At 36.4% G+C, this 15,003-nt stretch overlaps 1 protein-coding gene across 6 annotated transcripts in view; it reads left to right on the top strand.

Annotated features, from left to right (window-relative positions):
* SLC7A11 (solute carrier family 7 member 11) overlaps positions 1 to 15,003 on the top strand; it is a 209,666-nt gene that overhangs the window by 5,085 nt on the left and 189,578 nt on the right. For all 6 annotated transcript variants that reach the window (XM_061142362.1, XM_061142360.1, XM_061142361.1 and 3 more), the window contains exon 3: positions 4,018 to 4,133. In XM_061142362.1, coding sequence (XP_060998345.1) covers positions 4,018 to 4,133 — 116 coding nt within the window. The remainder of the gene's footprint in view (positions 1 to 4,017; positions 4,134 to 15,003) is intronic.

Below are 15,003 nucleotides of genomic sequence, written 5' to 3'. Positions count from 1 at the left end.
TGATTTTTATAGTCCTAGGAGTCTCTTTTGTAGTAAAGAGCTTAGAATAGTATTTACATCTTTGTAAAGTCTGTTCTCATTTTAAGCAATTTTGCATTACTTAAAACTAGTTATTATGAAATAATGATAAAGAAGTATTTTGTTCCTTTTCTAAACTCTGGAATTTGCCTGGGAGGTGCCTTCCACTCTTTTCTGATAATATGAAGATTACTCTTCAAAGGTCAACTTAAGTTCTATCTTTTCCACAGTTAATTTCCTGTTCACCCTAGTTTATAGTATTTCTTTCCTCTCTTAATTCTTCTGGAAAAAGAAAATGCAGTCTCTGCTTCTCCTTTGACTTTGAACATGCTGGCTTATATTCTTACTGAATATTTTAGGAATCTGTGCTCTGTTTTGCTGTTAAAATTGCAAGCATTTCAAGCATATAAAACCAGGTCTCTCACTTTTTGTCACTCTTATACTACTTATTGTCATATATTAAATGCACTGATTGTCATATATTAGGTTCTTTTTGAATAGCAGTTGAAAAATTAAGTAATCATTCAATTATTCAATTATAACTTACTGAAAAGTAAGTTATATTAGTTTGGCCAAAATGTTCATTCAGGTTTTTCCATTAAGATGGCATGGAAAATCCCTAACAGATTTTTTGGCCAACCCTAATAGTTTGAATAAAATATGCTCAGTATTCAAATAAGTGCAATACTTATTTAGAGTGGTGGTCTGTCAGAAGAGTGGGCTTTTGGGCCTGATGCAGCTGAGCTTGGGTCCCTCTCCAGCCATGTACTGGCTAATTGTGTTGGCTGGTTAGCCATACTTTGGTTAATTGCTCAGCATTATGATGGACTTGATCATTCCATTTGCAGTAGTAGCACCAACACAGTGCTCATTCATTCATCTATTCATTCCTCAAATTATCCTATTGAATGGTATATGGCAAGTTAAAAAGATCTAAGGTGAACTGAGCCTCAGTTCTTATTCTCAAGTAGCTTATAATCATATTACCTTAGAGAGCTACTTCACAGGGAGTGTGTTTATGGAAGCAATTACCTAAATATATTCTAGAAGCTTTTGTAATGGATTCATATATTTCTTTGTAATAATGGACTCACATTACTCAGTTGGGCTCTCAGAATAATGAATGACTTGAGGGGTGACAAAATACCTGAGTAGTTAAACATTCCTCTTCCATTGAAAGTACCCATGGTACCTAAATATTTACTATTAAAATTGTACTTCAGATTAAGTCACTTTTGTCAGAAATAATCTGTAACAAATCTTAAAAAGAAATCATACATCAGGGGTCATTTGAATTCATACATTCACCATGTATTTATTAGTTTTCTGTTGTATGACAGACACTTTACTATACACTGAGGATGAAATAGTGATTAATATGGACACAGTCAAACTCATGAAGCTCACGGTCAAGTGAGGGAAACAGTTATCAATCAAGACATCATGTAAGAGAATAAAAAGTTACTACTTTTTAAGGAGAAAGGAGAGCTATGAAGTTCCATAAGAGAGTATACTCTGAGAGATCTAATGCAATCAAAGAACTGAAAAAGGTTCCTTGGGAAAAAGATTGAACTAAGACCTGAGGTATAAGAAACTGTCAGGGAGTTTCAGGGGCTCACTAAAATGACATGATCAGATTTTAATTTATACATCAGAAATTTATAAATGATGGAGAATAAGAAAAAGTATCTTGTTGTGGTCAGGAGGAGATTGTTTTGGAAAAGAAAAAAAAAAATCAAGAAATCTCACTACTGTGCATCTACACTGAGGAAATCATAATTGAAAAAGACACAGGCACTGCAGTATTTATCGCAGCACTGTTTACAATAGCCAGGATAAGGAAGGAACCTAGATGTCCGCTGACAGATGAATGGATAAAGAAGATGTGGTACATATATACAATGGAATGTTGCTCAGTTATGAAACAGAACATATATGAGTCAGTTCTAATGAGGTGGATAAACCTAGAGCCTGTTATACATAGTGAAGTCAGAAAGAGAAAAACAAATATCGTATATTAACACATGTGTATGGAATCTAGGAAGATGGTACTGATAAACCTATTTGCAGGGTAGCAGTGGAGACGCAGACCTAAAGAACAGGCTTGTAGACATGGCGGGAGTGGGGAGGAGAGAGTGGGGTCATTTGAGAGAGTAGCCTTGAAACATATACATTACCATAGATAAAATAGAGAGCCAGTGGGAATTTGCTATATGATGCAGGGAGGTCAAATCCCAACCTAGGGGAGTTGGGATCGGGTGGGAGCTGGGAGGGAGGTTCAAGAAGGGGACATATGTATGCCTATTGATGCATGGCAGAAACCAACACAATATTGTAAAGCAGTTATCCTCCAATTAAAAATAAATAAATCTATCCTGGTTTCTAATACCAGCAGGTCAGGGTTGGAATACATAATGGTGGTTGGTTTCCTGACAATCTATGGGTTGGACCTGGAGGTTGAGTAACCATGAGATGGAAGATAAACTGAAATGGAAGACTTGGCATGGGAAATTAGATAATTCCATTGACTTGCCTGTGTATCTAACAAACATGCATTCATATGTAGTATATTTAAACTGGAAAGGCCTGTGTCATTCTCTAACAGAAAATTGAAAAACTAAACTAGAATCATTTGCTACCTGTTTTATTATATACCTGAAACTTATTTCATTTTCTTATCTCATTCATGTTTTCTCTATTTATAAAATTACAAGGCTAATTTTATTTTTCAACACATACTTTTCACCTAAATGTTTCTATGGAATTAAGAATAATCACTTGGCTTTTCAAGGTTTTTCTGTATGAAAAAATCTAGACTAATACAATGTCAAGCATGTAAGCATATATTTGCAATGAACACTTATTAATACTAACTTTTTTAAGTTGAGTTTTGTGTTCCTTTTCTGAACCCATTAGACTATGCTGTTAACTCATTCCTACTCTGCTGGAGTTTAATTGTTGATTTACTGAGAAAGGAGACTATTTCTTGTGTGGCCTAGCCCTATTGGATCTCAAGTAATAAACTAGATTTTTAAGAAAAAGTCAAATATGGGAGGGAAGAGGAAAGCTGACAGCACCCAGACTTGTTCACAAGCAGATGTGAGGTTTAAAAATTAGGTACCAAAGTTGCAGACAATATTTCATTTGGAATATCTGTGACGACCTAATCAAATATAGGCTAAAAACTCAACATTCAGAAAACTAAGATCATGACATCCAGTCCCATCACTTCATGGCAAATAGATGGGGAAACAATGGAAACAATGAGAGACTTTATTTTGGGGGGCTCCAAAATCACTGCAGATGGTGACTGCAGCCATGAAATTGCTCCTTAGAAGAAAAGCTATGAAAAACCTAGACAGCATATTAAAAAGCAGAGACATTACTTTGCTGACAAAGGTCTGTCTAGTCAAAGCTATGGTTTTTCCAGTGGTGATGTATAGATATGAGTTGGACTATAAAGAAAGATGAGTGCCAAAGAATTTATGCTTTTGAACTGTGGTGTTGGAGAACTTTTGAGAGTCCCTTGGATTGCAAAGAGATGCAACCAGTCCATCCTAAAGGAAACCAGTCCTAAATATTCATTGGAAGGACTGATGCTGAAGCTGAAACTCCAATACTTTGGCCACCTGATGCAAAGAACCAACTCATTAGAAAAGACCCTGATGCTGGGAAAGATTGAAAGAGGGAGGAAAAGGGGATGGCAGAGGATGAACTGGTTGGATGGCATCACTGACGCGATGGACATGAGTTTGAGTAGGCTCCAGGAATTGATGATGGACAGGGAAGCCTGGCGTGCTGCAGTCCGCAGGGTCACAAAAAGTCAGACACGACTGAGTGACTGAACTGAACTGAATCAAATATCGAGTTCTGAAAAGCATATACTTCCCTATTTAATATGTTCCATGTGCTGAGTAACTGCACCTCAAGGTAGAAAAAGTTAGTGAAAGTGCTATTTTTTTTTTCCCTGTGGTTAACCTAAATATGCATTTCTTCTAGCCCTGCAGCCACTGCTGTGATATCTCTGGCATTTGGACGCTATATTCTGGAACCATTTTTTATTCACTGTGAAATTCCTGAACTTGCAATCAAGCTCGTTACAGCTGTGGGCATAAGTGAGTATCATAGGTATAAAAGTGATTGGAGACAACATTTCTTGAGACTTTTTGCATGGTGGTGTTACTCCTCACATGGTGTTCTTGCTTACAAATGCTCACCAGATTTGTTTTGGAAAACAAAGAAAAAAATAAAGGTTTGGAGTGATGCCTGCTATGACATTATAAGCCTATTTTGTATTGGATCAATAGATATGATGGCTAATCTTTTAAAACAGACAAACAAAACACTTTGTTAGTAAAATAGTAACTTGATTGTGCATAAAAAGAGATTTTACAAGTGAAAACCCAATTTTTAAATGGGTGTTCTGAACTATAAAATATCCTTCCTTAGCAATAACATGTAGAAGTATAAGGCACTTATCCTCATGGAATGGTATCTGTGTGTTGGGTGTGTATGTTGTGTTCATGAATTTTCTAGTACCAGCTGCCACTCTGTGTTCAGATTTTAGCTGTCCATTGATGGTCACTAGACTCTTCTTTCAATGTTTGATTATTAGTAGCATTTCTCAAGTAGGGGTTTTCTTTATCATTTGCAAATTAGGAAGTTGCTCATTTTCATTGCTGGGCACAGATATTAGAACTTTTTTTTTAAAAAAGGAAGTAAAAAAAGAGGAACATGCACCACATGACGTAAGCGATGTGAGGCTCAGTATGACTCTAACTTCCTATTGTAAGAGACAGGTGAACATTTCACAGTAGAGAGGTGAGTGATTAGTAGGAAAGAGTCAGGAATTACACATAAAATATCTCTAGTACTGGGTCCATATTTCTGGGCTTAAATAGGTTCATCCTGGATTCCCCCCTTATTGCATGAAGCATAATAATTGTTATGTGGAATATTTGAAGGAAAACCAAGAAAAATACTTGAATGAGATATTTCTAAGTTCTGGAGAGGTAATGGTGTTCTCGATTGATCCTACCCTTTACACACACAGCGGCTGTGAGACTTGGGGTCAAGTCACGGCTGCTTTCTGCACCTCAGTGTTCTTATTTATAAATCATGTCCAGCCTCATAAGATGTCTTTTGAGGATTAAATGATATTAAAAGAGACAGTGCGTATAAAGTGTTTTGAGTAATGCTAGAAAAGTTTTAAGAGTGAAATTACAAATGGTAGCTTTTTATACTCTTGTGGGAACACATCAAGTTCCGTAAGACCAGGGCTTTAACTAACTGCTGTGTTTCCAGCCCTTCACATAGCCCCTAGTATGTTGTTTGTGCTCAACAAATATTTGTTCATGACTGATTTTAATGAGAAGAGATGTAAGCATTCTTCTCTAGTAGAGAAGCTAATGGAATGCCCATGTGTTAAACTTAGAGGATTACACATCTTCACGTTTCTCAAGCAGCAGGAAATGGAGGTAAATGAAATAGATTTTGCTCAGATCTAACACCATGAAGTTTTGATTTTTTGAACCATTTTAGCATTGTGGTTATAGCTCAGGCTCTGGAGGCAAATAACTGAATTGAAACTAATTGAAATTTAGTGTCGGGGTTTTCAGTTATGTGATTTCGGGATAAATATTAAATCTCATTAAACATCAGTTTTATTTATTGGTAAAATACCTGTGAGACGATAATTTATCTTGAATGGGTCTGGAAGGATGAAGTTAGATTTTTAAGACTGTAGCAGAGTGCCTTGCCCATAGAAAGTTCTTGATAAATCTAGTGTTCCACCTAGGGACTGGATCAGTAGCCACTGTTGTACTCATTTTATTCTTGTCTCTCAACTGACCGAGGCAGAATCATATCACAATTATTATATTTGAAAAGAGAAACACAGGGGTAGCATTTTGAGGGCTCTGTAATTTGCCATCAGAGGTTACTGATTAAAAGCTGTAACAGCAAACTTTCATTATATATTATGTAAACATTTACAAATCGACAGCTTGGATTGAGAAGGACTTGTAAAGGACTTCTAATGAATTAGATAATGACAACACATTACCATTTTGGTAAATCTAGATAGCTCTTTTATTTGTCCCAATTCTGTTAAACATTTTAAAGGGAAAAACTGTATTTTAGAGGAGTAAATGGAAACTGTTCAAATCAAAAATTTAAAGCAGTTATAGGTAAGAATGATTAAATATGTTGCATTTTACAAAAGCTGTAGTAGAGTGTGGTGATGGTGTAACTAACAAAGGGCCTGAGTAAATCTGGGATGAACTTAGTCATGTTCTTCCATTTTTACCATTAGTTATAACATTAATTTACAGATTTTGATGCAAGCTTTAGTTTTTGAGGAAATTTGTTCCTAGGATCAGCAGCACTGAAAGATGAAATACATAGTCTTGCAACTCGGTGGCAGGGGATATAAATCAACGGCCTAATTGGAAAAGTCAAACTGTCTCTGAGAACTTAGCTTTAAAGCAACAGCAGGTGGAGATGGAGATAGAAAAAGAGAGATTTACCTGGGGGCAAATCTCACATTCTGTAGGGTTCAAAGCCAGGAGAGAGGTGATTTTCCGCCTGCTGGGGGTGAAAGGCTAGTGAGATGTAGAAAACAGAGTTTAATTGCATGAATTGCTTCCCTGTGTTCTCCTACAGGGGATGGAAACAATTTGTGGTAGTTTGAATTCTCTAGTTCAAGTGGAGAAGAAGAACAAACCTGAAGGATATTGTTATGGTCAAATCATAGAAGAAAAGGAATTTCAGGGTTTGTGAAATGTTAACCCATCACTTGAGAAGTGAGAGTGGGGTGGGAATGTGGCATTGCTACATACTAATTACCCCTCTGGGGCTTCCCTCGTGGCTCAGATGGTAAAGCGTCTACCTGCAATGCAGGAGACCTGGGTTCAATCCCTGGATTGGGAAGATCCCTTGGAGAAGGAGATGGCAACCCATTCCAGTACTCTTGCTCCAGTACTCTTGCCTGGAAAATCCCATGAATGAAGGAGACTGGTAGGGTTTACTCCTCTCCTCTTTTGAAAGTATTCAACTTCATTTCTCTCAAATTAATAAAAGTGAAAAGTTTTGGAGTACTTCCCTGGTGGTCCAGTGGTTAAGACTTCTGCCTTCCAATGCAGAGCATGCAGGTTCGATCCTTTGCATGGTACTAGATCCCACATGCCTAGCAGCCAAAAAACTGAAACATGAAACAGAAGCAGTATTCTAACAAATTCAGTAAAGAATTAAAAAATGGTCCACATTAAAAAAAAATCTTTAAAGAGAAAAGGGTTTTGCTTACTCCAAGTCTTGTCCATTCTGGCAAGCATGTCAGGCACATGGAAGTTGAGTAGGGAAATTTTATATATTCACATTTGTCTTCTCTCCTCCAGCCCATTGTCCTTAGGTAAAGGGATATTGCTCCCTTTACTTTCTATGGAACTTCATGAATTTCACTTTCCTCGAAGCTTCAATAAACACTGAAGTATGTTCAAGAGTTAAAATGACATTTCATTTTTGGTTCTGGTCTCCTGAAACCAGACCCTGTTTAAGTATACACTTGAGTGGCAGAATATTCTAATAAAAGTACCTTATGTCAGATGTGGGCTCTTATCTCAGACACATCCTTAACAACCTCTCTGAGTCTCAGTTTTCTTATTAGTTTAATTTACCTAGGTGAATAAAGAGCCTTAGCTTCTTCCCACAACCTGTGGGAATAATGGGAGAAAGCAAACAAAATAACACTTGTGATTATTATGTGAGAAAAAGAGATAGCCATTTCTATAAATGCATTAGTGTATTTTCTCAAACTGTACTCTACTAGCATCATTAAATTACATGAAAGAAAGTCAAGGCTGAGGGCTGTGCTAGTTTTTCAAATATTGCACATAAAGTGGCTCTATTTAAACCCGAAATTGGACTATCTTTACTCCTCTTCTACCGTAACTAAATACCATGACAACCAATTCTTAGGTAGAGATATGTAGTATTGAAATATACAAGGACTTCAAAACAACAACCATACCCTTCAGACGGATAAGAAACAAAATGTGGAATCAAAGTGTCTTGAAATCCCAGCCAAGATAAACATGACCCCTAGCAGAGAAGAAGAGCATCAGATGTTTGAGAGAACTAGTGAAATCATATGTGTCTTTTGACCTTCTTCCTCACAGTTACCTGTGAACTACTGGTAAAATTGTGGACTCTGGAGTCAGCTTACTTGGCTTCAATCTTATCTTCACCTTTACCTTTGTGAACATGGACAAGTTAAGTAATATCCAGGTTCTTAGATGTTCATCTAAAAAATAATGCTGACGATGAACGAAGTCATAGAGATATGAGGATTAAATAATATTATCCATGTAAGGTCTTTGCTCAAAGTGTATCATATAATAGTGTACATTTGTTTAACGCTTACCATTTTTATTCCCAATAGTGAGATCCTAGATATAGCCTCTCTCCTTCATAAAGGTGTTTATTGCTACATAGCTTTTCTGAAATGAATCCGTCCAGGAAACAAATGCTAGCAGAAAAATGGAGGCAACCCCAGCAGCTACTACAAAGAACAGTGGAACAATTCACTACAGCTCACCATGATGCATCTGTACAGTGTCCATATATTTTACCAGCTTAGCACAAAGCAGCCAGAAGCCAGGGAGAACCTGAACCTGGGGGAAAAAAAAACAACAACAATATATCCAGACTCAGTAACCTCATTCTGCAAAACAAAAGACAAACTTGAATTACTGAAGTACAGAAAGAAATGCTTACTAGTCCTTAAATCATGGTATCAGTTTTTAACACTCCCCTAAACATCCTCTTCAAATGCAGCTCCCTTCCCTATATATTTCTGGTTGCCAGAGTTTATACCTATAACTTTCATTGCTGCATTTCAGTTCTTAGGAACCACCCAGCACCATTAATAAGTAAATAAAAGCTATATGTCTCTCTATTTTCATTTTCGTAACATTTAAGGTCAGCAAAAATAATAATAATAAGCTCAAATTAAAGGTAATTTTTAATGCATGAAATTAGCAATTATTATTCAAAGGAAGTAAAGTTAGGATGAAAGCTTGCTCCGATTTCTTTAATGATTACAGTGTAAGTAGCTTGTGTATAAAAACCTGACTAGATACTATCTGTTTCAGAAACTCTGAAAGCTCTTAGCATTTAGTGAATCCCAAATTCCCTTTTCAATATTGTTGGATAAGCAACATACGTGGACTTAAACTTCTCTGTAAAGACACATGATGAAACAGCAGTTCTCGCCACTTGAGGACCTCCACAGTGCCTCTGTACTGGCTGCCTCATTGCTTGTTAAGCTGTATCCCTTCAGGGTCATAGAGGTACATCTCAGCTGGAATTTGGCATATGGAGTAATGAGGGCAATGTCTGGATGCTCAGATAAAGCAGGGTTTTGAGAAACCTTTTGAGAGAAATCAGATTTAACCAGAATTTTGATTTCAGCTGCCTGAGAGGAAAGCAAGGTGAGATTATCAATTCATAATATTTGTTTGATTTTTGTCTTCCATTTTGCTAAGAAAACTTTACAAAATATAAAATTCCCAGCACTCATTTTTGTTTTCTATTTCAATCGGCATTGAATTCTAACACTATTTATGAAAGGAACAAACCTTCTTTCCTCTTCCGAAATACATAGAGGTTCTAATATGAGAATGCCTCTCTTTTCCCTCCCCCTTCCCCCTCCTCCTTTTCCTTCCTCCCTCCCTCCCTCTGTTCCTTTTTCTCTTCTTTCTTCCTCCTCTTTTCCCTTCCTCTCTTTACAATAGCTCTTTTCTACTGTGGAGTACTCTCAGAAATGGTGTTTGGGTTTTTAGGAGCTCTGCTTAAAAGAAAACAGTGCTCTTTTGTATTGCTGGGAACATGAGTCCAATTATTTTCAGACCAATGCTGAATCTCCTTAACTAAAAAAACAATCCCTTTCATATGATGATTCATTTGTCACAGAGTCATTTGCATAGAAAAAGGACAAGAATCACTGGATGACGACAATGAGTGCCGAGTTGCATTAAATTATTTTCAGTATATAAGTGCTTTTTACAGGGGTGAGAAAAATCCTTTTACTTCTTATCTTTCTGCTGATAAAATAATGCACTTGGAAAATGGGGAAGGAAATAGCCACCCAAGTCCAAGAAACCCAGAGAGTCCCAAACAGGATAAACCCAAGGTGAAACACCCCAAGACACATATTAGTCAAATTAACAAAGAACAAATACTAAAAGCAGCAAGGGAGAAACAACAAATAACACACAGAGGGAGTCGCGTAAGGATAACAGCTGATCTATCAATAGAAACCCTCCAGGCCAGAAGGGAATGGCAGGACGTACTGAAAGTAATGAAAGAGAATAACCTACAACCTAGATTGCTGTACCCAGCAAGGATCTCATTCAGATATGAAGGAGAATTCAAAAGCTTTACAGACAAGCAAAAGCTAAGAGAATTCAGCACCACCAAACCAGCTCTTCAACAAATGCTAAAGGATCTTCTCTAGACAGGAAATGCAGAAAGGTTATATAAACGTGAACCCAAAACAACAAAGTAAATGGCAACGGGACCACACCTATCAATAATTACCTTAAATGTAAATGGGTTGAATGCCCCAACCAAAAGACAAAGATTGGCTGAATGGATACAAAAACAAGACCCCTATATATGCTGTCTACAAGAGACCCACCTCAAAACAAGAGACACATACAGACTAAAAGTGAAGGGCTGGAAAAAAATATTTCACGCAAACGGAGACCAAAAGAAAGCAGGAGTCGCAATACTCATATCAGATAAAATAGACTTTCAAGTAAAGGATGTGAAAAGAGACAAAGAAGGACACTATATAATGTTCAAAGGATCAATCCAAGAAGAAGATATAACAATTATAAATACATATGCACCCAACATAGGAGCACCACAATATGTAAGGCAAACGCTAACGAGTATGAAAGAGGAAATTAATAGTAACACAATAATAGTGGGAGACTTTAATACCCCACTCACAACTATGGATAGATCAATTAAACAGAAAATTAACAAGGAAACACAAACCTTAAATGACACAATGGACCAGCTAGACCTAATTGATATCTATAGGACATTTCACCCCAAAACAATCAACTTCACCTTTTTCTCAAGTGCACACGGAACCTTCTCCAGAATAGATCACATCCTGGGCCATAAATCTGGTCTTGGAAAATTCAAAAAAATTGAAATCATTCCAGTCATCTTTTCTAACCACAGTGCAGTAAGATTAGATCTCAATTACAGGAAAAAAATTGTTAAAAATCCAAACATATGGAGGCTAAATAACACGCTTCTGAATAACCAACAAATCATAGAAGAAATAAAAAAAGAAATCAAAATATGCATAGAAATGAATGAAAATGAAAACACAACAACCCAAAACCTATGGGACACTGTAAAAGCAGTGCTAAGGGGAAGGTTCATAGCATCACAGGCTTACATAAAGAAACAAGAAGAAAGCCAAATAAATAACCTAACTCTACACCTAAAGCAATTAGAGAAGAAAGAAATGAAGAACCCCAGGGTTAGCAGAAGGAAAGAAATCTTAAAAATTATGGCAGAAATAAATGCAAAGGAAACAAAAAAGACCATAGCAAAACTCAACAAAGCTAAAAGCTGGTTTTTTGAAAAAATAAACAAAATTGACAAACCATTAGCAAGACTCATGAAGAAACAAAGAGAGAAGAACCAAATTAACAAAATTAGAAATGAAAATGGAGAGATCACAACAGACAACACTGAAATACAAAGGATCATAAGAGACTACTACCAGCAGCTCTATGCCAATAAAATGGACAACTTGGATGAAATGGACAAATTCTTAGGAAAGTTTAACTTTCCAAAACTGAACCAGGAAGAAATAGAAGATCTTAACAGACCCATCACAAGCAAGGAAATCAAAACTGTAATCAGAAATCTTCCAGCAAACAAAAGCCCAGGACCAGATGGCTTCACAGCTGAATTCTACTAAAAATTTAGAGAAGAGCTAACACCTATCTTACTCAAACTCTTCCAGAAAATTGCAGATGAAGGTAAACTTCCAAACTCATTCTATGAGGCCACCATCACCCTAATTCCAAAACCAGAGAAAGATGCCACAAAAAAAGAAAACTACAGGCCAATATCACTGATGAACATAGATGCAAACATCCTTAACAAAATTCTAGCAAACAGAATCCAACAACATATTAAAAAAATCATACACCACAACCAAGTGGGCTTTATCCCAGGAATGCAAGGATTCTTTAATATCCAGAAATCAATCAATGTAATACACCACATTAACAAATTGAAAGATAAAAACCATATGATTATCTCAATAGATGCAGAGAAAGCCTTTGACAAAATTCAACACTCATTTATGATTAAAACTCTCCAGAAAGCAGGAATAGAAGGAACATACCTCAACATAATAAAAGCTATATATGACAAACCCACAGCAAGCATCACCCTCAATGGTGAAAAATTGAAAGCATTTCCCCTGAAGTCAGGAACAAGACAAGGGTGCCTACTCTCACCACTACTATTCAACATAGTGTTGGAAGTTTTGGCCACAGCAATCAGAGCAGAAAAAGAAGTAAAAGGAATCCAGATAGGAAAAGAAGAAGTGAAACTCTCACTGTTTGCAGATGACATGATCCTCTACATAGAAAACCCTAAAGACTCTTCCAGAAAATTACTAGAGCTAATCAATGAATATAGTAAAGTTGCAGGATATAAAATTAACACACAGAAATCCCTTGCATTCCTATATACTAACAATGAAACAACAGAAAGAGAAATTAAGGAAACAATACCATTCACCATTGCAACAAAAAGAATAAAATACTTAGGAGTATATCTACCTACAGAAACAAAAGACCTATACATAGAAAACTATAAAACACTGATGAAAGAAATCAAGGAGGACACAAACAGATGGAGAAACATACCGTGTTCATGAATTGGAAGAATCAATATTGTCAAAATGGCTATTCTACCCAAAGCAATCTATAGATTCAATGCAATCCCTATCAAGCTACCAACGGTATTTTTCACAGAACTAGAACAAATAATTTCACAATTTGTATGGAAATACAAAAAAACCTCAAATAGCCAAAATAATCTTGAGAAAGAAGAATGGAACTGGAGGAATCAACCTGCCTGACTTCAGACTCTACTACAAAGCCACAGTCATCAAGACAGTATGGTACTGGCACAAAGACAGAAATATAGATCAATGGAACAGAATAGAAAGCCCAGAGATAAATCCACGAACCTATGGACACCTTATCTTCAACAAAGGAGGCAAGGTAATTAGCCTCCAACTAATAAAAAATAAATAAATAAATAAAAGGAAAAAAAAAAATAATGCACTTGGCAATTAACAATGGACCTGTCTAGTTCTTCATGTTTCCAGCTTCAAACACAGGTAGAATATTTCTCTCAACCTACCATACAGCTTATTCAGGGCTTCAGCCTTTCTAATCATTCTCAGCATTTCTCCTTTGAAACATTTCTTCATTAGTAACCCCCTATTTAACTTTGTATGGTCCCTTACTCTTCCCATCTTTGAGCTTTTTTCAAAGATGAAAATTGCTGTTTTTGATTTTTTTTTTTTTTTTACTTAATGCTTCATGTTTATTAAAAGAATTATTAAAAAGTGTAGAAAAATAAACTTTTAACCTTAAAACTTATTCCATATTCTATCATCTATAGATACCTTCTCTTAATGTTTTGGTAAATACTCCTTCAGAATTTTTCCTTTGCTTTCTTTCTGTGTTTGTAGCTTTTTCTTCTATCTATCTTCCTATATGTCAATTTAGCATCTATCCACCTCTCTGTAATTTACTGTATTGGTCAGTAATATGTCATGAACCATCTTTTATGTAATAAATATTTAACTGCATCATGATTTTAAATGGCTGCATAGTAAACACTTAAAAAGAGATACTTTAATTAGCCTACTTTTAGAAGGCTAGATTATTTAAAATATTTTTGCTATTGTATATTATGTGTTGAAAACATTTGCACCAATTCTTTTTTTATATATTTTTTGTTTTTATTAGTTGGAGGCTAATACTTTACAATATTGTAGTGGTTTTTGCCATACATTGACATGAATCAGCCATGGATTTACATGTGTTCCCCATCCTGATCCCCCCTCCCACCTCCCTCCCCATCCCATCCCTCTGGGTCTTCCCAGTGCACCAGCCCTGAGCACCTGTCTCATGCATCCAGCCTGGGCTGGTGATCTGTTTCACACTTGATAATATACATGTTTCAATGCTATTCTCTCAGATCATCCCACCCTTGCCTTCTCCTACAGAGTCTAAAAGTCTGTTCTGTACATCTGTGTCTGTTTTTCTGTCCTGCATATAGGGTTATCGTTACCATCTTTTTTAAATTCCATATATATGTGTTAGTATACTGTATTGGTCTTTATCTTTCTGGCTTACTTCACTCTGTATGATGGGCTCCAGTTTCATCCATCTCATTAGAACTGATTCAAATGTATTCTTTTTAATGGCTGAGTAATATTCCATTGTGTATATGTACCATAGCTTTCTTATCCATCCATCTGCTGATGGGCATCTATGTTGCTTCCATGTCCTGGCAATTATAAACAGTGCTGCGATGAACATTGGGGTACACGTATCTCTTTCAGATCTGGTTTCCTCGGTGTGTATGCCCAGGAGTGGGATTGCTGGGTCATATGGCAGTTCTATTTCCAGTTTTTTAAGGAATCTCCACACTATTTTCCATGGTGGCTGTACTAGTTTGCATTCCCACTAACAGTGTAAGAGGGTTCCGTTTTCTCCACACCCTCTCCAGCATTTATTGCTTATAGACTTTTGGATAGCAGCCATCCTGACTGGTGTGTAATGGTACCTCATTGTGGTTTTGATTTGCATTTCTCTGATAATGAGTGATGTTGAGCATCTTTTCATGTGTTTGTTAGCCATCTGT

This window comes from Dama dama, chromosome 5 (assembly GCF_033118175.1).
Source record: "Dama dama isolate Ldn47 chromosome 5, ASM3311817v1, whole genome shotgun sequence".
In the NCBI taxonomy this organism is placed as follows: Eukaryota; Metazoa; Chordata; class Mammalia; order Artiodactyla; family Cervidae; genus Dama; species Dama dama.
This window is presented reverse-complemented; position numbering and strand designations above follow the sequence as displayed.